Genomic DNA, 26359 nt, shown 5'->3' with positions numbered 1-26359 from the left:
ATCCATCTGCCGGGTAACCAGCCCTTCAAGACACCACTCAAAGGCCACCTCCCTTTTTTTTTTTTTAAAGGATTTATTTATTTTACTTGAAAATCAGAGTTACACAGAGAGGGAGATGCAGGGAGAGAGAGAGAGAGAGAGAGAGAGAGAGAGAGAGAGAGAGGTCTTCCATCTGTTGGTTCACTCCCCAACTGGCTGCAACGGCCGGAGTTGCGCCAATCTGAAGCCAGGAGCCAGGAGCTTCTTCCGGGTCTCCCACACAGGTGCAGGGGCCCAAGGACTTGAGCCATCATCTACTGCTTTCCCAGGCCACAGCACAGAGCTGGATTGGAAATGGAGCAGCTGGATCTCAAACCGGCACCCATATGGGATGCCAGCACTGCAGGCGGTGGCCCTTCCTGCTACTCCACAGCATCAGCCCCCACAAAGGCCACCTCCTTCAGGAAGCCCTCTGAAACTGTTGCAGAATAAGACTGAGCTGCTGCAGCACCTGTCTCAGCTGGTAGATCCACATCCATGGCCTTCCTGCCCTGGATCCCTCGCCATCCCTCACCAGAACGACTGCAGTGGCCTCCTAGTGGGGGCTCCTGCTCCTACTCCCCCAGCCCGTTCTCCACTCGGCAGTCACAGTGACCCTAGGGAAACCCCAGTCAGACCATATCACTCCCCTGCCCGCCTGTCCTTGCTCAACCCCTCGCGCCTGAGCTCACTGGGCTCTGGACACGCTGGGCTCATCCCTACTCAAATGCGTCCACTCCTTCCCTCCTGGGGGCCTCGCCGAGGCCTCTCCCTGAACCCCTCTCTTCTGTCTTCAGCGCTGACCTCCCTGCCTAGCAGGGGTTTCCTGGCTCACGTCATCCCGATACAGAGATCCGTCATCATCCACTGGCTTCCTGGGCAGCGGATTCCACGAAGGCCAGAACCGCGGTCTCAGCCGCACCCAGCAAGGGCTGAGCGGGTGGCTAAGGAACCACCCTGAACTGTCTGCCCCGCCAGGCTGGGAGACCCTCCAGCCTCCTGACCCGATATCCTGGTAAGTATCCACTTGTGGCTTGTCCGTCTCTCCCCAGGGACAAGGAAGTGGCTAGAAGCAGCTAGGGGGTTTGCTCTGTGCCTGTGCTCTGGCTGCTCAACAAATACTGAGTGAGTGTTGAAAATGCGGGGATGTGGCCAGATTTTCTGTCTCCAGCACCCACGGAAAGCCACGCCCAGGGGACCTTAGTGGATACGGGCTGAATGGCCTGGGCTGAGAGAGCCGGCTCCAATGATGCCAGGCTCCCAGTCAGGGACAGGGGCCTTCGGTGTGGCAGTTACCCGTGTCACCACGCGCCCTCCCTTCCCTTTGCCCATCAGGTGAAAAGGAAGGAAGTCTCACCTGGGAGTGAGCGCTCACGGCCATCTGGTGGCCACCCGGGGAACTGCAGCCATATCAAGCCCTAATCTAACTTCACCCCCAGCCCCTGCTGGCTTACATCCAAGCTGAAACAGAAGGCAGATTGGACCTGGCTTCAGACTCCTGTCTGCCATTTACTGTGTGGTATGGGCGAGTGCCTTGGCTTCTCTCGGCGACACCTATGAAATGGGGGCCATGCCCTCCACCATTGTAGGCTTGTTGTAAACACTGGGCTCTGATACCGCACCTGGTGGGTGGAAAGGATGGAGGGAGGTGTCTGTGGCGCACAGGAAGCCAGGAGCCAGGTGCAGGCGGCCTGCGGAGGACGGGCCAGGAGGGCTGCTTGTCCCTGAAGCTGCAGGTCTCTGAGGTGAGACCCTGCCGGCAGTGATGGCATCAGTTGCCCTGTCGACGTGGACACTTTCGGGACATGAGAGAGGGCGCACCTGCAAAAACCCACGGCCTCGCTTCAGGGTCCTGGCTCTGCGGGGTTTTTCCAGGTCAGACATATCACTGTGCTCTCCCTCCCGGCCACCCGAGCCTCCGCCTGCACTGCAAAAGGACACGGAAACTACCCCGGATGTCCCGCAACATCAGTGCCCGAGAGACAGAACTGGAGGAGAAGGCAGAGCGCCTCAGAGCACATCGGTCCTCCGTGTGTTTGCTTTCAGACCCCATTTTGTGGTGACAACACAACTGGCTTGGGCATGATTTACCATTCTTTGGATTATTGCAAAGAAAAATGAATCCACACACAGAATTACAGGCCATGACTTGCATGAGAACAAAAAGCTCGAGGAACCAGTGGGGGCCGGCATTCGCAACACCAGCATCCCTTATGGGCGTCGGTTCGAGTCCCGGCTGCTCCACTTCTGATCCACCTCCCTGCTAATGTGCCTGGGAAGCTCTTAACACCCATGTGGGAGCCCCGGATGGAGTTCCAGGCTCCTGGCTTCGGCCTGGCCCAGCCCCAGCTGCTGCAGTCATTTGGGGAGCGAACCAGCGGACGGAAGTTCTCTCCTTCCCTCTTCCCCTGTCATTCTGCCTTTCAAATAAATAACTCAATATTTTTAAAAATTTATTTAAAAGCAAACAGCAAAGGAACAGGAGAACAGAATGAAGACAGCCAGGGGGACCCCCCAGGGCGCTGCACACAGGACGGAAGAGAGCAATGGCCAGGGCGCGGACTGATGACTGTGACAGTGGGAGAAGTCTGTCAGGGCCGCTCAGAAGAGCAGACAGCCCATCACCCTGCGCTTGCATACCGACTCCCCGCAGCCCCGTGCCCAGAGCTCTGTGGGGACAGAGCGTTCCAGAGCCCTGGGTGCTGATGTCCTCGTCTCCTCTTTCCTGACACCCCTGGTTTTTTTTGGCACCAGGCATATTATTCTGTTTTCTTTCTCGGGCTGCTCCTATTCGGTTTAATCAACCACCAACAAATACTCACTGAACACCCACTACCTGTCGGGCTGTGTTCTCCAGCAGTCTCCGCCTCACGGAGCTTACATCCCGGGGGCGACAGGTGGGAAACAGACAAACAAGCAGGAATAAACACACCACTTCTGGACGGGGTGTGGGGGGTTCCAGGGAGGAATCCGGGACGGAGGCCAGGAAAGGCTGTGTGGAGGGGAGGGGGTGGGGACAGAGCCCTGGAGAAGAGAAGGGGTTCTGGGCCCGGGAGCAGCAACATTTTCATCCAGCGGCTCCCTCTCCCAAGTGACGTCATCCAGCCCTAGAACCTGTTACCACCTGCACACCTGTGTCTCCCAGGTGGCCTCTGATGGCCAGATAGGCCATCGACTCATAGCCAGATCTGGGGCAGACACTTGGCTCCATAGTTAAGATGCAGCTTGGACACTCGTATCCCCTCTCGAAGTGCCTGAGTTCAAGTCCAACTTCGCTTCTGATTCCGGCTTCCTGTGAATGCACACCCTGGGAGGCAGCAGGTGCTGGTCCAAGTCCTTGGGTTCCTGCCTTCCACATGGGAGACCCAGATGCAGTCTTGGGCTCTTGACTTTGGCCCGACCTGGCACTAGCTGTTGCAGGCATTTAGGGAGGGACCCAGCAAATGGAGGATCTCTGTCTCTCTCTGCCTTTCAGTGCGTAAAAATAAAAAAAGTAAAATTAAAATAACAACAACACATAGCCAGTGCCAGCAGCCCTGTGAGGGGGGAAGTCGTAGCTCCTCCATTTTAGAGTTGAGAAACTGGGCCCACAGAGCCCTCAGAGCTCCTCAGAGCCACACAGCTGGAAAATGGGCGACCTGGGAGCTGAACCCAGTCCACTTTTTTTTTTTTTTTAAGATTTATTTATTTGAGAGGCAGAGTTACAGAGAGAGAGAGAGAGAGAGAGAGAGAGAGAGAGAGAGAGGTCTTCCATCTGCTGGTTCTCTCCCCAAATGGCCACAATGGCCAGAGCTGGGCCAATCAGCAGCCACGAGCCAGGAGCTTCCTCCCAGTCTCCCACATGGGTGCAAGGGCCCAAGCACTTGGGCCATCTTCCACTGCTTTCCCAGGTGCATTAGCAGAGAGCTGGATCGGAAGTGGAGCAGCCGGGACTCAAACCGGCGCCCACATGGGATGCCAGCATCTCCAGGTGTTGACTTAGCCTACTAGGCCATGGCACGGGCCCCTCCAGTCAACTCTTGACCGCCTCCACAGTGCACGCCCTCAGACACAGCACCTCTGACCTCATCTCCCCCAGCCCACCCTCTCTCTTCCCCACCTCCCCTGCCCTGTGCCCAAGCCCAAGCCTGTCCCAGCCCCTCCCGCGGGAGCTGCAGTGGTGCTGTGATGGGGGGAGGGCTCCAGAGGGGCCTGGCCTGCCCCTCTCCCTTGTGCTAAAGGGGGGTGGGGAGCGGCCACCTCGGCCAAGTCTGGAGAAGTCCGCTGAGGTGGGATTCAGGGCAGGCAGGACTGAGGGAGAGCGAGCTCCTTCCCGGAGCCCCCGGCACCAGGAAGCCCAGCGGGGGCTGGGATGGGGCTGGGTGGGGGCTGCCCTGCCAGGTTTTCTGCTTCCAAGTTCTTCCCGGCTCCCTATCTCCTGCTGCTTCGGGGAAGCGCCCCCGCCCCTGGCTTTCCAGATCCTTGAATAAATAATTCAGGTTTTGAAATCTTGCCAGGCCACCTCTCCCGGGCTGGGAGGGCGCTGTTTGGGCTGACAGGAGTGACGTCACCAGCTCTCATCCCAGCCCCAGCATCACGGGACCTGCCCCAGCAGCCCAGACCCTGCACCCTGGAGCCCACTCACAGGTCACTTGGGGTTCCCCTGCCAGCACTCTACATTCTCATCTCTCAACCTCGGTACCTCAGTACCTCGGCACTGCTGACAGGGTCCTGGGGACCTCAAGTCCCACCACCTGGAACCCCATCTTCCCCTGGGGTTCCTGAACCCACTAAGCTGCAGTCACCCTGACATGACTATGGCTGGCCCGGGGCTTCCTCCTCTCGCGTCAGCATCCCACGGCCGCCACCCCCTTCCCCAGGATCCCGTCACCAGGCTCACCGTCACTGCCACCCGCCTCCCTGCTCCCTCGTGCTCCTGTCATCGTCACCTCAAGGCCCCACTACCGGCAACGCCATCATCCTCATCGGGGACGCCCATGCAGCCCATCACCCGGGCTTCGTCACCTGCGTTCCGTCAGCCCTTCTCCGCCACCCGAAAGTCTCATCACCCCTACAGCCTGGCCGGGTCCCCCACCCTATCCTCTGCAGCCTTCCCGAGACTTCTCTCAGGCCGTCCCACCAGCGCCCCCCGAAACCCCCCGGCCCGCAGAGGGCGCAACGTCAAGGACAGCGCGGGACAGCGCGGGAGGGGCGGGGCCGCGGCCACGGCCGCTTTTTATGAATGGGGGAGCGGGCGGCGCGAGGCCTCATTACTATGCCGCGCAACGCGCGCTGCGCCCCAGCGCGCCGCGCCTATTGGCCGACGGGGCCACTGACGTCACCGAACCGGTGGCCGGGGGCGGGGCGGGGCGGGGCGGGGTGACTCACGCCGCCTCTCGCCCGGCCGCGGGGGCTTCTCGGGGTCCGCGCACACCCTGCGCCGCCAGGACCCGAGCGGAGTCTCCCCGCGGCCCGGCCGCACCCGGTCCTGAGCGGTGAGTAGCGGCCCCCGCCGCGGGCACCAGGCGTCCTGGAGAGGGCACGGAGGATGCAGGGGCGATGGGCCGGCCGAAGGCTCCTAGCGGCTCGCCAGGGTCGGAGGTCGAGATGCTGGGATTCCGGGTCAGCACGTTCTGGGTTAAGCAGGCGGGGTCCCACCTCTTCGGGTGCCGGAGCTGTCAGTTGGGTGACCTGGCAAAGGGTGAGCGTGCCTGCAGGCACTCGAGGCCCTGAGAGACAGATGGTCATCTGAGGTCCCTGAGGTTGGGCCAGCAGGAGGCGTCGGGGGCAGCGACCCAGGCGTTTAAGCAGCAGGAGGCGTCTGACCTAGGGATCCAGAAACCCGGGCAGGAGGCGGAGTCAGGCCCAGGATCCAGGTGTCCGGGCACCAGGCTGCGGACTTCCAGCAGGGGGTGCCTTTCCTGGGGCCCCAGGAGTTGAGGCAGAAGGAGGGGTCTGGCTGGGGACGGAAGTCTGGGAGAGGGTGTTGTGGATGGGGGAGGGCCGGCTTTCCCCGGTGCTGTTACCCCAAGAGTGGAGGGTGGGGGCTGACAGGGCGCTCACGCGCACTCCCTGGGGGCGGAGCTTGGAGCTGCCAGTCCTGAGAATCGTGAGGGGTCTGGGAGCCTCTCTGATGGGAGGGAGAAGTGTTTCCTTCCCCCAGCCTGGAGCCTTTGGGGGCGTCCCTTGGATCCTATTGCCCCCATCCATTTATGGTAGCCCTTGGTCTGGTCCTCCTCTGGTTACCCAAGTAGGAAAAGAGGACCGAGAAAGGAGAGTGGGGAGACTCAGAACAGGCACCCCCAGGAGCCACGCAGAGGCCTGGGGGCATCCAGGAGGAGGTGTCTGGGGCAGAGCCTCAGGGTATGAATGGAGCGGGCAAGGCATGGGGGTCCCACCGGGTGTCCCGAGGGGTGCTTTACCCTCCCCCTGCAGAGCCCTCCTCCCAGCTTCTCACAGGGTCTTTCTCCTGCAGGTGCCATGATGTGGGGTGCGGGTAGCCCCCTGGCCTGGCTCTCAGCTGGCCCAGGCAGTGTGAACCTAAGCAGCACCGGCCCAGCCGAGGGGCCCACGGGCCCAGCCACACCTCTGCCCTCGCCCACGGCCTGGGACGTGGTACTGTGCATCTCAGGCACCCTGGTGTCCTGCGAGAACGCGCTGGTGGTGGCCATCATCGTGGGCACGCCCGCCTTCCGCGCCCCCATGTTCCTGCTGGTGGGCAGCCTGGCCGTGGCAGACCTGCTGGCAGGCCTGGGCCTGGTCCTGCACTTTGCTGCTGTCTTCTGCATCGGCTCGGTGGAGATGAAGCTGGTCCTGGTTGGTGTGCTGGCCACGGCCTTCACTGCCAGCATCGGCAGCCTGCTGGCCATCACGGTCGACCGCTACCTTTCTCTATACAATGCCCTCACCTACTACTCGGAGACAACAGTGACGCGGACCTACGTGATGCTGGCCCTGGTATGGAGCAGTGCCCTGGGCCTGGGGCTGCTGCCTGTGCTGGCCTGGAACTGCTTGGATGGCCTGACCACATGCGGCGTGGTGCACCCGCTCTCCAAGAACCATCTGGTGGTCCTGGCTATTGCCTTCTTCATGGTGTTTGGCATCATGCTGCAGCTCTATGCCCAGATCTGCCGCATCGTCTGCCGCCATGCCCAGCAAATTGCCCTCCAGCGGCACCTGCTGCCCGCCTCCCACTACGTGGCCACCCGCAAGGGCATCGCCACGCTGGCTGTGGTGCTGGGCGCCTTTGCCGCCTGCTGGTTACCCTTCACCGTCTACTGCCTGCTGGGTGATGCCCATTCCCCACCCCTCTACACCTACCTCACCCTGCTCCCCGCCACCTACAACTCCATGATCAACCCCATCATCTACGCCTTCCGCAACCAGGACGTGCAGAAGGTGCTGTGGGCTGTGTGCTGCTGCTGCTCCTCTTCCAAGATCCCCTTCCGTTCCCGCTCCCCCAGCGACGTCTAGTCGCGTCCTGCTGGCCCTCCAGCCCTGACGCTACACAAGTCCAGAATGTTAGCTTCTCCAGGGCTTTGTTCCAACCCCCGGCTCCACACCCCTGGGGACCCAGCTGGTTCTGGAGTTCTAGGACATTGGGTGTTTCAGGATTCTGCTCGAGCTCCCGACAGGGCCCCTGTGGGCTCGTGGCTCCAGAATGTTCAGGTGGTCTGGGTTCTACTCAGAAATGGCCCAGAGACCAGCTGGCTTGCACTTCCAGATTGCTGGGGCTTTGACAGTGCCATTCCAAGTCCTCGCTGTCCCTCCCCCTAGACTTGACCTTGACCATGTCACTTTATGTTTGAGCTAGAGTCAGAGAGGTTAGTCAGCTGCCTAGACAGAAGAGAGATTTATCTATCTATCTATATATATATATGTGCACATACAAAGAGAGTATCTATTTATGGTTTATTTATTTATGAAGCTTTTGATGGGTGGGAAGGGGGCAAGGAGACCCACACCTCGAAACCCAGGCTGTACCAGGGCACCCCAAGTCCCCACACCGACATTGCTGACCTCAGTTCCTGGAGGGGAAAAGGGAGAAAGAGAAACCACGTATTTTGTTATTATTATTTTTGCTTATTTTTTATCGAAGAGATCATAGGAACCAGAGCCTCCCCCCGGGCCCGCCCCCTCGGGGACGGAGGGGAACACACCAGCCTCTGGTTTTTTATTTTTTTAAGGAGCCATCACCTGAACAACCAAGAATTCCTCTGCGCTGGGGGCCGACTGCCCTCTGGTGGCTGTTTGGGGGAAGCTGCAGCCTGGCCGAGCAGCTGGGACCAGAAGCAAGCCCCCAACTCCACTCCAGCCTGGCGCCCAGCGCCACAGCCATGGCCTGGGGGACCAGGCCTCACCCTGCGGTGCCCTAGAGGAGGCGGGGCACGAGCCAACTCCCCACCCCTCTGCCAACCGGGGTACGGCCCCCAGTGCGTTCCCTGTTCCTGTACCCAACCCAAGTCAAATAAAAAGTGATTTTGTGATAAGTTTTGGTGTGTACGTGTGTGTGTGTGTGTGTGTGTGTGTGTGCGCTCATGATGGGGGATAATTTGGGATAAGAGGGCCAGGCCAGGCCAGCAGGGCCTTTGGGGGATCTGGGGAACTGGAGACCCTGCGTGGGGTGTGGCTGGCAGGTGACAGCAGCCCCCCTCCCCATGCCAGTTCCCCTCTACTCAGACCTGGGCGCCAGCGGGCCAGGAGCTCGCTTCCCCCTGGGGACAGGAACCAGGATGCGGGCCCTTCTTGGGCTGAGGACGCCCACATCCTGCCCACATCAGGCCGTCTGAGGCCCCGCGTGAACCATGCGCTCACAGCCTGTCGGTTTCCTCCTCAGGAACGGCCCCTTTGCAGTGGGGGGTGGGGGGTTCAGAGTGGGCAGCGCGACAGCCGGCATGGGCCACACATGAGGAAACTGAGGCAGGGAGAGGCTTGGTGACTGGCCCAAGGTTGTGCAGCCGGGAAACAGAGCCAGGCTCCCAGCCGGGAACATCTGTTTCCCGAACCTGGGCTCTGCCTACTGGGCGATGGCCTCCCACTTCCTCCCTCGCCCAGCCTGAGGCTTGGGACCTCTGCACCCTGGGTTCTGGTGGCTCGGTTCTCAGCGCCAGCGGCCCACCCTGGGCAGGCAGGCAGAGACAGAAGAGCTGGAAGAGCGAGTGACCATGAACGTGTGCGTCTGGGACTTCCGTGTGCGCTGCCCAGACTCGCGTGTGTGAAAGGAAACTCTGACCCGCCCGGCCTCACAGCCTCTCTGGCCTGACCGCTGGACAGGCCTAGAGGTGGGGCCCCATTACGCAGACGGAAACACCGAGGCCCACAGAGGTGCGCCCATCTGCTTAGTCTCCCACGGCTGTGCCAGGCCAGGACTAGGGCTCTCTCCGCATCCCCCCGCCACAGCTCTTCTGCCTGCTGTTCCAGACCCCTCCCCAGCATCAGCTGTAGGAATCCAAGGGGGTGGCCTTGGCACGTCCCGGATGCAGGGCAAAAGGCCCCTTGCTCAGGCTGAGCCTTGTCCTGTCTCCCTCCCTTCCCAGGAGGTCCCTGGGGAAAGACCCCCACTCAGCCAGCCATTCCCATGCCGAGCTTTGAGCCAAACACAGCCAAAGACATCGCATGGCTTCTTCGGGTGGGTACTGCGCCCATGTTACAGATGAGGACACTGAGGGCCTTCACCCACCCTCTGCTGTCTTGGTGGACAGCTTGATACCCCGTGATGTCCGGGGTAAGTTCCCGGGGCAAGCAGGAAGGACATGGAGGGTGCCAGCGAGCTGGAAGTGAGAGGCCCGGACAGGCCTCCTGGAAAGGCGGCCTTTGATTTGCCCCAAGTGGAGTCGGAGGCGAGCTGGGGATTGAACCCAGGTCCCTGGACTCCGAATCTGTGTCTTTCCTGGTTGACGGAGTGGGTTTTGGAAACAGCAGGAAGGCCTGTCCCCTGGCTAGGGACAAGCTGGGGGTTCCCACGCTCCTCAGGAGCACCACCAAGGTCAGAAGGGGGCCCGGGCGGGGCTTGCTCCTTTGTGTCTGCCCCCCCCTCCCCCCCAGTGCCCGGGCCTGAGCAGGCCTGGCCTCCGGCCATCCTCCTGTCGGGAGGGCCTCCCTGCCCGGGGGCCGTTGTGTGTGCAGGGGGCAGCCGGAGGCATTTCCGGAAGCCCCCATCTGGGTCTCGGCCTCTGGAGCTGGGTGCTCCCTGAGGGGTGTCTGGGGCTGAGTGTTTACCTCGTGGCACCCTGCAAACCAGGCCCAGGCTCCCCCTGAACCCCCACCCCGTGCCGCCTCCAGGAAGCCTCCCTGGCTGAGCCCTGTGGCTGTGAAGATGACTGACACACGGCAGGCACCTACCACACCTGCCTAGAGGGAGAGGTTTCCGGAAGCTTCTTGCTTTTCTCCTCAGCCTGGGGGGAGCCCTGGGAGGAGGGACAGGTGGGTCTCCTCCGACTGAGGGCTCCTGGAGACAGAGCTAGGGGCTTCTGAGTACAAGCTCACGTCTCCCCCCTCAGACAGGAACTCCTGAGGGCTGGTCTCCTCCCTCAGACTGTGGACCCCCGAGGGCAAGGACCATGCCTTCTCCTTGAGACTGTCTCCTCCTGTGTCTCCTCTGGTGCTCAGCACAGGCTGCTCCACACGCATGTGTGCGCATGCACGTGCCCATGTGTGCGCGTGCATGCCCGTGTTTGGGGAGGGGGTGGCCCAGCCTCAGTCTCTGCCTGTCAGCTGCCCATCCCCCATGCCTGATCCCAGGCAGCTACAGGGTCCCAGGAGGCCGAGCTGGTGATGGTGGGGGGTCGTTGAGATGTACAGGGCAGGGTGCCCTTGCAGGTGGAGTAGGCCCTGGGATGGGTGGAGCCCACCACAGCTTCCCCGCAGCCCCTGGTCCTGTGTGGATGAGGGGGCAGCCCCTCCAGGGCCGCGACTGCCTCCCCCCCGCAGTAAGTGAGGAGACAGCAGCTATTAATATAAGATGAGTTCACGGGCTCACAGCTTCCGCAGGCTGAGAGCAGGCTCCCAGGGCCGGGGGCTGCGGCGAGGCTCGTCTGTCAGGTTCCCCCCTGGAGCCAGGGGCTGCCAGCCCTGCATCCCCCAGCTCCCTCTGCCCTGAGGCCTGTGCACACGCGGGCACTCACCCATGGGCACACACAGGCACGCAGGCAGGGCCCTGGTCCCTGGCTGTCCACAGAACACACCTCCAGGCACACACGTCCCAACATGTGTGCACACCCAGGCGTACCTGCACATAGGCACAGCACGCACCCGTCTGCGTGCCGGAGCACACACCTGAATGTATATGCATGCCCTTGCACACACGTGTCTGTGCAGACTTAGCTTTGCATGCCCACATGCTTGCGTATCCAGACCCCTCGGTACACCATTGCACACGCAGCCACACACACGCACAAAGCTGTACTGTGGATACAGGTGGGATCCAGACGGGTGCACACAGGCTCGCATTCAAGGACGAGGCCGCTTGTGCACGCCCTTGCACACACAAAGGACACACTCACACATGCTCCCTGCTGCTCAGCAGCTCAGCGCTCTGGCATCCGCCTGCCCACCTTGGCTTCTAGCTCCATGGTGGGGGGGAGGGTAGAGGCACTCCCCTCCCCCAGTCTCATGACAGGCACCTCCTGCTCACCCTGGTGCCTGCCTTCAGCTTCCCAAGCCCCAGGGGTCCCCAGATCCCTGATTAACCCCCTCGCTAATTGGCCTCCAGCCCCTTGACTTTGCTGCAGGCCTGCTCTGGAGCTGGGAGCAAGAGGCTGCAAATTGGCCAAGCAGGGTGGGTCTGGGGAATAGTGTGCGTGTGGGGGGCGAGCTCAGTGATGCCTGGAGCTGGGTGGGGCAGCCCCTATCCCAAGGCCAGGGAACAGTGACGTCCTGCACTCTTGGGAGGGCTCCTCTATGACGCCTATGTGTATAGTCTCAGGAAGCCATCCCTGCACACACACACCCACCGGCACTGCGTGTACACGTGTTCCACACCACCGGGACACCAATGGGGGTGAATATTTGCACCTGCAAAGTACACTCAGAACAGAGCGAGTGTGCGTGTGAGCACAACCCACTTGACAGGCAGACGCCGTGTGCATACACCCAGGAGCACACACCCCCAGCAGCCACACTAGTGCCGTCACGGGCATGCATACCAGTCCATGTCACAAAAATGCCTGTGAGGGCTCCCCTGTTCATGCTGGTAGGCATGCACACACCTGCATACAGTGGCGTCAGTGCCATGCACACACCACTCCTATGCGTGTACATGCACACCGAGTGGCCACAGGCTAGGGAAGATCTCCTTCCGCCTTTCCCCAGCCCCCGCGCCGCACACCTAAGCCTGGGATCTCCTCTGGGACCCCCTGCGAGCCTTCCGGCAGCTATAGGGACCTTGTCAGGGCTCCCAGACAGAAGGGCAGAGCCTCTGGCTTGAGCCACTGCACTTCCAGCCCCAGAGGCTCTGGGCCCAGGCCCTTGGGGTGCTCCACTCTCTTTGGGGCAGCCTGAAGCACTGGAAGAATAGGGGTTTCTATTTTCACGTTTGCTGTCAGCTTACTGTGTGACTTAGGCAAATTACTGCACCTCTCTGTGTATTTCCTCACTGTAAAATGGAAATAAAAGGTACTGAGTCGGTAATCCCTCCAAGGCGGCCCCGAGGAGCCAATGGGGTTGTGTTGAACAGATCTGCCTCACTCAGGCACGCGTACCTGGGAGGGGCCCCAGTTCCCAAGATGGCAGACGCCGTCACCATGGTCAGCTCCTTGTTGGAGTGGCCTGAGGAAGCTGAGGCCCAGAGAGGCATCAGTGACGCGGGAGCTGAAGACTTGCCCTGACTTCTCAGCCGGAAGTCTGCTCTGAGTCTACCACGTGTGCCTGTGGAGTGGGCATGCGCGGGCGCAGGCGCGAGCTGGCTGCTGGCTGCAGTGGGAGGGGTCCGGGAAGGACCCCCGTCCCCACTACTAGTGGCCCTGCTGTCATCAGGGACTGACGATCCTACCATGACCAGCTCCTTTGGCTGTCACAGGCTTATTTTTGTCCTCAAGCTTCAAGAACACCCTCTAGACACCCACATCCCTGGTTGCTGAGGGCTGTCCAGGGGGAGCACCTGAACCTGTTGCTCCCCTCCCGATCTAGGAGGGAGCTAGGGGACAACACCCCAGAGCAGAACTTCCAGAAAAGGCTACCAGGTTGCCCTGGCCACCAGACGGCCAGGAGGGGGCAGTGAGGAACAGGCAGAGGCAGCGAGCAGGGAGGGTGGCTCTGAGGATTGCGTGTGTTCCTTTGACTGCAGGCTGCCTTCGGTCCCGATCCGCACAGGGGCAGGGGCCATGCACCACGTGTGCTTGTGTCCCTCGGCCTGGGTGCTCTGTGCTCCCACTGATAGGTGCGTCTTCTCCGCAGACACGCGTGTGGGGTGCACCGAGGCCCAGCCCGTGCCTAGGGGACCCATTTTGCTCTCAGGTAGCTGAGGGTGCAGGGTGCTTGCCGCCCTGAAGTCTAGGCTGCTCTCCGTGGAGCTCGCTGATTTCAAAGTGAACGGAAAGAAGCGTCACCTGTTACTGCACCTGCAGAGCCGGGCACCCGTGGTGGGGGTCACGAGAACTGAAACCTTTCACACGCCCCCTCCAACACAGAAGGGCACGATTCTGGAGGCAGATCCACCGAGCTGTTAAACCCGCCCAGGGGGACAGCGCGCAAGCCCCGGCTGGAGACCCGGGTCCGACCCACGGCTCCGCGCCGGCCAGCTGCACGCTCTCGGGCACCGGGCACCTCACCTCCCCTGTGCGAGCCTGCTTTCCTCAGGCCTAAGACGGGGAACCCTTGCCTCTCAGGACGGAAGTAAGGCACGTGCGGTCTTCAGCGGGCGCTCACTAAGTGCTCATCTCCTCAGGATCAGCCCAAAGAGGTGAAGGCCCTGCACAGGGCCACAGCTCCCGGATGGCGGAGCCAGAACTCAAGCTCAGGCCTCTCTGGCTTCCCAGAACCACATTCCTTCCCTCCGACTCCCCAGCAAGGGCGGCTCCCGACACCACCATTTTGTCTTCTGCCAGGGCGGGCGTCTGGCTGCTTGTCAGTCACCGGCCTCGGGCAGCCAAGTGCTGACTAAACACAGGCCCGAGCAGGAGGGTGGAGCGGAGGGGCTGCAGGGCGAGCGGCTCGCGCCCCCCTCCCCGGCACCCCCGGCTCCCGCGATGAGCTCAGAGCGGCTGGCGCAGCACTTGCTGACAATTCAGAACTTCGGCCCCCTCTCCTGGGACGCCAGTGGGTGACTCTCTCTCAACAGCAGGCGTGACCCGCGGAGTCACCAACCCTGCTCCCGCCCCTCCCGGGGGCCACCCCACTGCCTCTGCGGGGCCCGGAACTGGGTGTCTGCTCATAAATTACCCCCAGGGACAGTTACCCGCAGCAGCTGTGCTGGGAACAACCGTTGCTTCCTGGGTAGGTCATTTTTTTGGGTCAGAATCTAAACCCAGCCCCCTCGCCTTCCTCAGGCAGGAGAGGGGCGTGCAGCAGCCTAAACCTTTTATCGGATTCCATTGTAAATCGCTCTATTTAAGGTAAGTTGCCTGGGTCTGAGAGGCAGACAAGATGCCGGCCAGATGTTGGGAGGCAGCATCAGCATTCAGCCAGCGCTCCTTTCACGGCGCAGGAGTTGCCAGCGGCCTGCCTCCCCAGCCCTGCAACCCCTCTTCCTCGGGTGGGGGGCCTGGGCTGACAGGTTCCCCAGCCTTGGTCTCCTCCCAGACCAAAATGGTTTCCAGCCCGCTCCGCCTCCAGTGCGGGGTCTTTATCCTGGCCTCCTACCTCTTGTGCCCACCCACCCAGGAAGCCCTCTTGACACAGCCCCCTCCCACCACCCCCCTTCCAGTTGCTCCTCCTAATCTCTTAGCCCATGAAAACAACTCACACACACCAGGGGTGACTGAGTGGCTACAAAGACTTTATCAGATGATTTTAAACATTGGCATTTCAGGACTCATGTGTATACATAAAATGGTTACACGGAACCTGCAGGTCACCAGGGCACAAATGTGGTACACACGTGAGCCTGGCAGGAAGCGAATGAGACCAAAAAACTGGCCGTCCTTCTAAGGGTCTACAAACCAGGCAGAAGAGGCAAGGGTTGCGTCAGGGTCTAGCTTTGCCCTACTACGCAGATCACTCCTGTCTGTGCTCAGGAGGAGGGGCCTGCTGGCAAACTGTATCCCACTCCATACTCACTCACTCCCTAAAATCTCACCGTGGCAAACACACCCAGGAACCCACTGGAATATGTCCTTATAAATATATTTATATCAGAGAAAACAAGGCACTTTGGGAGCATTACGGCTTACTCTCCTACATGTACATCATTCTAGACAGAAAGTAAAAATTGGTTAGTTTCTCAAGTGAATTAGCTGAATAACGTTAATACAATAACAAAATTGTTCCCTAGCCCTCACCGAGGCACTGTTAAAGTGAACGTGGCAGCAGGCACAGAGTGAGGCACATTTCTGTGCGACACCTGGTCCCAGGTCAGCTGGACCCCAGCCAGGTTCAAAGCCTGACCTCCCAGGAAGCCCAGTGTTTCTCAGGAGCAAAAGGCACCCCCTCCCCCACCCCCTGCAGCCTTGGAACCCCGCCCCCGCCTGGGACCTCAGGTTGGTGGGGGCTGCAGTGGGAGGCGGTGCTACAGCAGAGCCCGACACGGTGGGAATGCTCAAGCAGGGTCACCAAAGCCACAGAGACCTCAATCTGTCCAAGCTGGCGCTGCAGTCAGAGGATCGGCGCCACGGGAAGAGATTTCACATTAGCCCTGACAACACCGCCTCGGCTCTGCGGTGACATTGGCCAGGGTCGTTTCTGAGGGCACTCGAGCTTCCATTGGAGGCAAGCTGGAGCTTGGGCCAGCTGCTCTGAGCCTCCCAGGGACACACACACCACACACACACACACACACACCCCACCCCCCCCACCCCCGCTTCCCCGGGCTGCTCCTTTGGAATGAAATCATCTCAGGACCAAGGCAAAGCCACAAGTCACTTCTGACACTGCCGATGGGAAGCTGGGCCCTTGGGCCACAGGAATGGGGGCAGCTCCCCTGGGCCGGGCAGACCAAGGAAGGAGGTGGCTCTTCGGCTTCAGCGCTTTAAGAGTCCTTACGGGCCATTGTTTCATACTGTTACCAGCCTCGGCCCAGTTTAAATAATCACTAAACTTTGCATTCTACAATTACTCGATTCCAAAACACGATTACCTGCATTGGGTCCTTTATCATCTTAAAGGGCTCTAGGTTTAAAGAAGTTTTTTTTTTTTTTTTTTTTTTTTTTTTTTTTTGGTGCACATATGCATAAGTAGAGCCCAGAGGGCCTCTCGGCTGACTGGGTCCCCAGCCCCCCGAGCTGAGGAGGCTTCGCAAGGCCGGCTGCTACAAAGCGCCGAGCTTGGCTGCATAGATTTTAATGAGAGCGCCAGGCAGAGCTGTGCTGTTGCTCTCCGGGACTTGCAGATCATTACCAAACCAGCTGTAGGATGAGAACACAGCACATCGAAACCCTAGGAGGTCACTGAGCTAATGATCTAATCCTACCTTCCGCAGGCAGGGCCCTCCCCACCTCCTCCTGCCCCCGGCCCTCTCCGCCGTGGACTCTGTCCATTCCAGAAGCCAGGCCAACACCGCCCCCTTCAAGGTCAGAGCAGAATGACAGAGAGTGGCTCTGGCTCCCCCTTTTCCGGAAAGGAGGAGGATGGGGGTAATTTAGTCAAAGCCATTAGGCCCAAACCCTGGCCTGGCCAGGCCCCAGGACTCCTATTTGGGAGAACCGCTGCCCTCTGCCTGCCTCCCCAGCCGCTGCTGGCTGCAGCCGAGGCCCCTCCATCGGCCATGTTAGGGTCCTGATGAAAGCAGGATGGGAGACGGGTGGAGTAGGCACCGTGTGCTGAGTGGAGCGGGGCGCCTGCCCAGTCTCAGACACACCTGATCTGGGGAGTGGCTGTGGCAGGGGTCCTGCTGGCACCCACAGGCTCAGTCCCACGCCCCAAGTTCAAGGCGGGCGGGCGGGCGGGCAGGCAGAAGGGAGGTGCTCGGCAAGGGCTCACGACAGAACCCTGATTATACATACCCTCCTCGAGCCGGAGGGGTTTACGAGGGCTTTGGCAATTACTACAACCATTTGTGTGCTGGGTAGAGACAGATCCTGTTTCTCTTTGTTTCAGGGCTCTGAAAGGCCAAGAAGCCAGGAGAAGCCGATTTCAGCGTAAGAGGCTACACAATCGTCAGGGCAGAAGAGAAGAAACCTTGCTGTTGGCCAGAGCTGCCAGTTTTTTTTTCCCCTGAATGGTAGCACCTGTGTATGAGCTCCGGGAAGGCAGGGAGCAGAGGAGGGAACCTTGCCACACACAGTGAGGGTGCTGGAAAGAGGACCTCAAGTCCCTGTGCCTCACAGCCCTTTTCACAGCTGCCAGAACCCCCTCACCCCGCCCCCACCCCGCCCACCCCGCAGGGACCTGCCAGCCGGAGGGACCCAAGTTTCTACAGTTGGCAGAGCCTAGGCTTAACCGGCGGAAGTAAAAGGGGGCGGAGTCGCGGAGGAATTGAAAACAGCACCTGTCAGAGCTGCAGCCCCTCCCCTCTCCCACTGCTTTCGGGCCCTGCAAGAGCAGGTCTCGGGCCCTGTGGTGAGGAGGTGACAGAAAAGCAGCAACAAAGAACTACAAGCCAGGCTACAAGCATCCGAGCACCCCCTCCCAGCGTGAGGGCCGGAGGAGCACCGAGCCACCCGGCTCTGCTCCGACTCCAGCTGCTGCCCATTTTTTGGTCCCAGAAAGCACAGGTGACTTGAAATCAGGCACTCAGGCTCTTGCTCTGTCACCATTCAACCGTGTGACCTTGACCAAGTCACTTCCTTCTAGGCCCCAGCATCCTGAAGAGGGCAGGTGCAAAGGTCCCGCTCTCAGCTCCGCCCCCGGCAGATGGCACAGGCCCAGCTTCCTGAGTGTCAGGGCCAGTTAGGTCAAAACTGAGCTGTGCTGCCTTAAGACACCCGGGGTGGGGGAGGGCACTGAAGCGGAACCTGAACACCTCGCTCACGGGGAGAGCCTGGAAGGGAGGCAGCATTCTGGGGCGAGGGGGTGAGACACTAAGAGGTCTGCTGCCTGTGGACCAGGGGCAATGCCAGCACAGAGAGGCCTTCGCCAAAGGCAGCCCCGCCCTGCCAGCTGGGGCAGAGGGTGCGGCAGAAAGGCATGGCAGGCTGGCTGCTGGGACATTCGGCCTGCACCGAGTTCTCAGGGTGCGGGCGAGGGGCTGGCCGTGTCCACACAGGCTGCTTTCACTGATTTAGGACTGAAGAGGGCTCGCATTATTTGAAGTGGCTGAGGGCAAAGATTGGAGAGACCATGATTGAAAAGGGCTTCTAGTGGAAGACACCGCATCCACTGAAACCCAAGCAAAGGGGCCCACTTTGGGCTTCCTTCCAATATGCAGCGGTCAGCTGCAGGGACAAGGGGGCATCTCAGCGCTGGAGCTCAGGAGCCCCCAGGGGCCTGACAGCTGGGACAGGAAATCCATGTCCACCTGGAGGAAGCACTTGGATACATCTTTGGTTGCTTCAGAGAAGACTTTGGCCCCTTGGAATCCCCACCCACCCACCCCGCCCCACGGGCTGTGACTGCTGCGGGTCGGCACCAGAGGCGGCAGGGAGGAAGGAAAGACAGAGGAGGCACGCAGCAGCGGGGCGTTAATCGGACCAGTCGTCCTCATCGAACTCAGAGGAGTCGTCTTCCGAGTCGCTGTACTCCACAGCAATGCGCCGTGACAAGATGGTGGCCACGTCATTGCCCACGACGTCCCGCTTCTCTTGCTCCTGCTGCTCCTCAACCCTGCGCAGCTGGAAGCCTGGCGGCAGAGAGAGAGGAGTGAAGGAGGCGTGTCCTGCCCGGTTCTGTCCAGGCTGGGGCTGGGGCTGGGGGGTACGGAAAAGGACAGAGGAAATGGAGTCTCTGGAAAGCAGAAAGGGCAAGGGGTTTGCAGGAGAGAAGTAGACGGCGTCTCACGAAACTGGCGGCCCTGAACTCCAGGAATGTCTGGAAGGAAGCCGTTCTTCCCGGACGCACACAGCAGCGGCACTGAGTAGGAGCAGCCGCCACACCCGCCTGGACAGCAGGTATTCAGTCCACCCTCACGCACCCATTGTAATGAGGAGGGAGGGGAGACAAGCAGGGAAGGGGACAAGAGGACAAGCGGAGGGGCTAGCATTGTGGCGCTGCCCCATATGAGGGCAGGCTGGAGTCCTGGCTGCTCCTCTTCTGACCCAGCTCCCTGCTAATGCACCTAGCAAAGCAGCGGAGGACGGCCCACCCATGTGGGAGACCCAGATGGAGTTCCTGGCTCCTGGCTTTGGTCTGGCCCAGCCCTGTCCATTGCAGCCATTTGGGGAAAGAACCAGTGGATGGAAGACTTCTCAATCTCTCTCAGTCCCTGTAACTCTGCTTTCCAAGTAAATAATTTTTTTAAAAGGATTTATTTATTTATTTATTTATTTGAAAGTCAGAGTTACAGAAAGGCAGATGCAGAAGCAGAGGCAGAGAGGGAGAGAGAGGTCTTCCATCTGCTGGTTCACTCCCCAGATGGTCACAACAGCTGGAGCTAGACCGATCTGAAGCCAGGAGCCTCTTCCAAGTCTCCCACACTGGTGCAGGGGCCCAAGCACTTGGACCATCTTCTACTGCTTTCTCAGACCATAGCAGAGAGTGGATTGGAAGAGGAGCAGTCAGGACTCGAACCGGTGCCCATAAAGGATGCCGGCACTGCAGGCCGAGGCTTTATCAGCTGTGCCACAGTGCCGGCCCCCAAATAAATAAATCTTAAGGAAAAAAAAGTTAGGAAAAGGGAGGAAAAAAAGAGATGAGAAAAAGTGGACAGAGGGACAGAGGATAAGAAGGCAGGACAGTGAAAGAGGACAGGCAGTGGCTAGCTCCCACTAGGACAGTGATTCTTATTTTCTGGGGCACAGAACTTTTTTGAGAACCTGATGAAAAGTAGGTGTCTTTCCTCAAGAAAAGAATATGCATGCAAACAAATATAAAGCTTAACATTTTTAGGGAGTTAAAAAAAATATCTCAGGTTAAGAATTCTCTACTGGGGCTGGCGTTGTGGTGTAATGGGTTAAGCTACTGCCTGCAACGCTGACATCAAATATGGATTCTGGTTCGAGTTCCAGCTGCTCCACTTCCAATTGGTTCCCTTGCTAATGTGCCTGGGAAAGCAGTGGAAAATGGCCCAAGTTCCTGGACCCCTGCCACCCACATGGAAGACCCGGAAGTAGCTCCTGGCTCCTGGCTTCAGTCTGGCCCAGTCCTGGACGTTGTAGCATGTGGGGAATGAACCAGCAGATGGAAGATCTCTCTCTCTCTCCCTCTCCCTCTTTCTATATAACTCTGCCTTTCAAATAAATAAATCTTTAATAAAAAAAAAAAGAATTCTTTACTTTAGGGGGTGGGCATTTGGCACAGCAGTTAAGACATCACTTGGGACACCCACATCCTATATGGGAGCGCCTGGGTTAAGCTGCAGCTCCGCTTCTGATTCTAGCTTCCTGCTGAAGTGCCTAGGAGGCAACAAATGATGGCCCAGGGACTTGGATCCCTGGAACCCATGTGGAAGCCCCAGATGGAATACCTGGCTCCTGGATTTGGCCTGGCCCAGCCCTGACTGGTGCAGGATATTTGGGGAATGAACCAGTAGATGGAAGATCTCTGTTTCTCTGTTTCTACATCTATCGCTCTACCTTTAAAATAAATTTTAAATTCTTTAAACCAAGATAGAAAGAAATCTGTTCTGAGGCCTGAGGCCTACTCTCTCCTTGCTCTTCCAGTGGAAGCTGGGGAAAGCACAGAGCTCCCTTTACCTCGTCTCCATCAGTTACCCCTGCTCAGGAAGACAAATTTCCAGACCCCCCACTGGGATGTACCTTGACGGATGGCGGAGAGCAGGTCACTGCGGGCATCACTCACAGCAGGCAAGGAGGACTTGGGCTTGGTGGCATCAGAAGGTGGCGGTGGTATAGCAGGCTGGCTGTCCCCACCACTGAACGGGAGAGGTGGGGGCCCTGGGGGCGGGGGCGGTGGGGGTGGCGGAGGGGCTCCACCTGCTGGCTGGGACAAGGGAGGTGGTGGCAATGTTGGGTAGTCAGCTGCCGGTGGTGGGGGAGGAGGTGGAGGAGCAGCAAAATCAGGGTGAGGTGGGAAAGATGGGGGTGAAGGTGGGGGAGGGGTGCCTGGAGACCCAAATCCCATAGGTGGCGGTGGAGGTGGGACACCCATCGGAGGTGGAGGAGGAGGGGCAGGTGGTGGAGCAAAGCCAGGTTTGGGGCCTGGCGGAGAGCCTAGAGGTGGAGCTGGGGGTGGATGGCTTGGGCTGACCATGCTGGATCTTTTGGTTCCAGCCAAGCCAGAACCTCTTTGGTTGTCTGCCGGGTAGCTGAAAAGAAAAAAAGACCAACCATCACTTTCAGTATGCAAACACCCTGCCACCCACCACTCCCCTGACGAGGGTTAGGCTTATCACTAAGTCTCGGTGTGTCTCGGCTGACTATTCCATTTCACTTTGAGGCTCAGTTATAAAGAAAAACTGGGGAACTAGTCGCAGATACTGTCAAAGAAATGGGCAGCCCGATTAGGAAAAGAGCTTCTGACCATCAGAAGAGTGCAGTCAGGAGTCAGGGTTAACTCCTGGGAGGAGGAGACTCGTCCATCCGCCAGCTGAGTGAGCTCTCAGGTCCTCCTCTAGGCTGGCAGCTCTCCAGGGGAAGGTGTCCTTCTGGAAGCCCAGCTAGGAGGAGTGAGCCATGGGCAGTTGTTTAAGCCTGGAGCCAAGATTCAGAGCGCATGCAAGAAGTAACTGGAATACAAATTCAACCACCATCTACCTACTGGGCTCCATTTCTCAGGCTATTAACATTCACCAGATCTGGTAAGGGCAGGAAATCCAAGCCAAGCGACCAAACCCAAGCAGGATATAGATTTAAGTGACTGCATCTTCAGTGCTCATGTGGGGAAGACTTGTGAGTGAACGAGTCTCAATCTGAGACACTGCAGGGACGGGAAACGAAGCTGCCACATGACTCCTGACCCAGGTTTGAAAGAGGATTAAGGCTACACCTCTCCTGGGATCAGATTTGCTCAGCTGCAGCTGCAAGGTCTCAGGCCATGTGTGAGGCTGAGGGCTTTCTCCCCACCTTTGTATCTGCCCTGCACTAATAGCTACTCCTTAGAAAAGCATCCATCTTGGAATTTTCCACAGCCCTTCAGGCCTCAGCTGCATCTGACAAGGCAACCAGCAGGAAGTGATTTGGGATTAGCAGTTTCAAGGGCTAAGAAGAATGGGGGGAGATGGAGGAGGACAGCACAGCTTCAGGTTTCCATCTGAGGGGTCCTTAGTGTCCAAAGAGTCAGGCATCAGAGAGGAGGAAAGGAAGCGAGCACACAGTGCCATACCAAACACCCCCCAGATCTGTCCGCAGCCATGACTGCTGGCCCCTCCTGTGCACCTGTGCCAGGGAGACGAACAGATATCCAACAGGACAGATCCTAAATTTAATGCCCTTTGTCCCTTTGTTTCATTCTTTCTGGAGATTCTACCCAGAAGCGAAATGAACCAGAAGCCACAGGAGAGCAAGTGACTATCTGCAAGGTTCCTAGACAACTGGGCAAGGCCCCTGCTAACTGTTTCATGAACAGCAGATCATTCTACTTCATTTCATGCTGAGCTAAAGCAAAGTAAAACAAACAAGAGAGGGGGTGGGCCTTTAGCCCGGTGGCTAAGATGCCAGTGAGCATGCCTGTGTCCTATATCAGAGTACCTGGGTTCAATACCTGGCTCAGCTCCTGGCTCCAGCTTCCTGCTAATGTGAACCCAGAGGGGCAGCTATGATGGCTCAAGTGACTGGATTCCTGCCACTCAAGTGGGAGACCTGGACTGAGTTCCTGGCTCCCACCTTTGGCCCCATGTGGGGGTGACTTCAGGCATTTGGGAAGTAGGCCAGTGGAAAGGGAGTGCCCTTTTGCCGCTCAAGTGAAGAAAAAAAAAAAAAAAAAAAAAAAAAACAGAAAAAGAAGGTGTTTGGCTTAGTGATTAAGATACCTCTTTGGACAACTGCATCTTATCCTAGAGGGCCTGCACTTCAGTCCTAACTCTGCTCCTGGTAATGCACACCCTGGGAGGCAGCAGGTGATGGCTCAGATACTTGGGTCCCTGCCACCCATATGGGAAGACCTGGACCTAGTTCCTCATTCCCAGCTTTGGCCTAGCCCTGCCCTGGCTGTTGTGGGCATTTGGAGAGTGAGCCAGTGGATGTCTCTTTCTCTTGCTGCCTTTCAAATAAAGAAAAATAAACAAACATTTCTAAAACTAAAGAAAAAACAAGAAGTTGGTGACATCTATCTTTCCAGGTATAGGCAGCCTGGTAAAACAGTTAAGGCTACAGGCTCAGCAGCCAGCATTGGACCATAATGGGTTAAGCTGCTGTCTACTATGCTAGCATCTCAGCTGCTCCACTTCCGATCCAGCCCCCTGCTAATATGCCTGAGAAAGCAGCAGAGGATGGCCCAAGTGTGTGGGCCACTGTACCCACATGGGAGACCCAGATGGAGTTCCAGGCTCCTGGTTTCAGCCTGGCCATTTGGGGAGTGAACCATCGGATGGAAGATCTCTTGCTTGGTAACGCTGCCTTTCAAATAAATAAATAAATCTTTAAAAAAAAAAATAGAGTCAGGAATCAGACTGACTATGGCTCTGTCTCATCTCTAACTGGCTGTATGACCTTAGATAAGTTCACTGACCCCACTGTGTCTCACAACTGAAAGTTATTTCAGTGGTCCTGGCCTAGATTTTGAACCTTATTTTATTCTTAAGTGTTTAACCACTCAGAGTGGATGGAAGAGGAACCACGATTTACCTGAATTCTGCTGGTGGGGGAGGCAAGTTGTCCTCAGAGAAGGCAGGAGAAGGTGAAGAGGTGGAGTCGGCCTGTGGTGGTGGAGGATAGCTGCCTGCATCCATGTTTTCAACTGAGCCAACACAGCCATTCTGGTACACCAAGGTGGGTGAGTACCTGACAAGGAACCCAGTGTCAAAGCTGTCATTTAAAGAGCCCGAGGGGCACACTTTTTTCTTCTTAAAAGATACTACAAAAATGCATTTGATACAAAAGCTATTAGGGAGAAGTAAAATAAGAATATTCTCTACATCTACTTTCTGCTATACTGAATTTTGTTGTAGGAGTAAACATCCTGTTGTTAAATATCTTTCAGATATCTCTGCCTCATTGTTTGTGGAAACAGGATTCGACCCAGATTATCAAACATGCTTTTGCTCTCCAGTACTGGTCTTCTCAAACCCAGAAATTCTTTAAAATTCTCTTCCAAATGTTAGGTGCAGTTGTACCTGAATCCCAAAGTCTGCCTTGTGGCAAAGGGCGAAGCCAAGCCTGAGGGGCTGGCGGACTGCAAACACGTGATTAGCACGCAGCCTGGTTTTGAGGTCGGCAAGCCTCTGGAGTGCTCAAAGGCCAAGGAGGCATCTGATTGCAAAATCAAGCCACGGATGAATGCAGCTTGCTGTGTGGTAGCAAACGTGGCCTCTCTGCCAGGTCTCTTATCAAACGAAATGAGCTGCGGATTAAAACAGGTTGCTAGCTAGGGCTTGCCTCGTGAGAGCCTGCCCCTCGGAGCACTGGGCCTTGGGCGAATGTGCTCCCAGTGAACAACAATAAGCCTCCGACAGCACAACTCCGAGCACTGGTCAGAAAAACACAGCCTGCTCTGTGCCACCTCCCCTTCTTTCCACCATTGCTGGGTCCTAAAAGGACTCATCTAGAACAGACCCCAGGGAAACTAGGGTTGCAGAAAATGAACTGAATCGAACGACACCCTGATGTGGAAAATCCCCAGGCCTGGAGTCCTGCAGGCCTGGCACATCTATTTACAGGTTTACCAGCAGGCACGTCCAGATAGCCTCGCCACGCAGGCCAACTCCAGAGATCCTGGGCGACGGGAAGCAAAACCATCTGTACCACCCCCACTCCACACATAATAGTGGGCACTCTGAAGATGCACGCTCCCTGGCCTGAGAGGCACCGAGCCTATGACAAATGCCTGTCTCAACAGGATGGGACCACAGAACAAAATGGCCCCTTTTAGGGGAAGGTGAAGGTAATGAAGGTGCCCTCGGGGTTGACTTCCCTGTACAGGGAAAGTTCATTTCTCCTCTCCCCATGTTCATCACTCCTTATAACAAATCTCTTAATCCAGAAAGAACAAGTGTCAGAAGTGTCAAGATTTTTAAAAGTCAAGATCTTCATGGTAGAGTTATTCCTAAAAGCAAGAACAACCCAGCTCTTTGCTTTTATCATTCCTAGACACCTGGCATGGGCTGGCACGGTTCTCTGACAGTCAGAATGCCACATATTTGAGGAAAACCGGGGCGACATTCACACCAAGCAGTTGCGGTGACTCGGCTTCGAATGTCACACAGGTCAAACACCAGGATAGGTATAAAACCAAGCTTTAAACCATTTTCCCCCTTTAAATCTCCAGTGTGATTTGGTGTTGGGAAATGGGGTCAGACTGACATCTCCCGTTTCTCCACAGAGATATATAGCCTCAGTGCTGGCCCAGCAGCCTTTCCCACACTGTCTCTGAGGTCTGCATTCAGTCCTTAGCCAGCCTCTCTCCCAAGACCGACAAAGGCTGGCTGAAAAGCTGCTCTGGTGACATGTGCACAATTTCACTGCCTGGCTGCCCCTCTCCTAGGCGATGCCCAGCTCGGAGGCTCGACCTTCACATTAAAGCTCTGGAGGCAAAGGGGCCCCAAGACCACTCTGTTTCCCTTTGCAGTCTCTCCTCTGAGGCCCTCTCACACAGCCGCGTCTGGCAGAGGAAGGGCACTAGAAGCCATCGGGCTTTCTGCTCCAGACCACTCCAGTCACCTCATTTAAATTGCTGAGTCTCTTGATTTATTTAGCAAGTTTTAATCATCGGATGGATGCACTTTAAAGTAGCTGATTAATAGTGGTATTGATTTAAGCCACACAGCTAGACTTCAGGGGCTGTGAAAGGTGTCGTGCCAGAGCTGTTAGACTGTTGTCCCCAGCCCCTTCAAAGAACGTCACTGAGAATACAAAAGCATCACCTACCCAGAAGGCCCCAGCTTTTCTTTGGACTCCACAAATTCTTGTCCCATCTTCATTTTCTCCCACTCTTCCTTACGGGTCTTGATTTTACGTGGGTTTACATTCCCTCGGTTTGGATTATCTTTCTTCTCTTTCTATAATGAAAAAGAATAGAAAAACCTTTGCAAAATATTTTCCGAAGTTCTTCATTAAAATCCTAC

General features: G+C 57.7%; 2 protein-coding genes across 3 annotated transcripts in view; one reads left to right on the top strand and one right to left on the bottom strand.

Annotated features, from left to right (window-relative positions):
* The first annotated feature begins 5356 nt into the window (after positions 1-5356).
* On the top strand, positions 5357-14785 carry GPR3 (G protein-coupled receptor 3). Its single transcript, XM_008265880.5, has 2 exons — positions 5357-5492; positions 6473-14785. The coding sequence occupies exon 2, from the start codon at positions 6478-6480 to the stop codon at positions 7468-7470; it is 993 nt and encodes a 330-aa protein (XP_008264102.1). The 5' UTR covers positions 5357-5492; positions 6473-6477; the 3' UTR covers positions 7471-14785.
* A 123-nt stretch (positions 14786-14908) lies between these two features.
* WASF2 (WASP family member 2) overlaps positions 14909-26359 on the bottom strand; it is a 99204-nt gene continuing 87753 nt past the window's right edge. For both annotated transcript variants that reach the window (XM_089301239.1, XM_002716090.6), the window contains exons 6-9: positions 26163-26293; positions 23925-24080; positions 20940-21448; positions 14909-18865 (exon numbers count right to left, since the gene is read on the bottom strand). In XM_089301239.1, coding sequence (XP_089157365.1) covers positions 18708-18865; positions 20940-21448; positions 23925-24080; positions 26163-26293 — 954 coding nt within the window. In that variant the 3' untranslated portion in view covers positions 14909-18707. The remainder of the gene's footprint in view (positions 18866-20939; positions 21449-23924; positions 24081-26162; positions 26294-26359) is intronic.

Source organism: Oryctolagus cuniculus, chromosome 7 (genome assembly GCF_051225735.1).
Source record: "Oryctolagus cuniculus isolate XC-2025 breed Fujian yellow rabbit chromosome 7, ASM5122573v1, whole genome shotgun sequence".
NCBI lineage: Eukaryota > Metazoa > Chordata > Mammalia > Lagomorpha > Leporidae > Oryctolagus > Oryctolagus cuniculus.
Note: the sequence above shows the minus strand (reverse complement) of the source record. Positions and strands in the feature narration are given on the sequence as shown.

What these genes read in the sequence shown, in the direction of transcription:
- GPR3 (XM_008265880.5), top strand. Translation starts at nt 6,478, where the DNA reads ATGATGTGGGGTGCGGGTAGCCCCCTGGCCTGGCTCTCAGCTGGCCCA.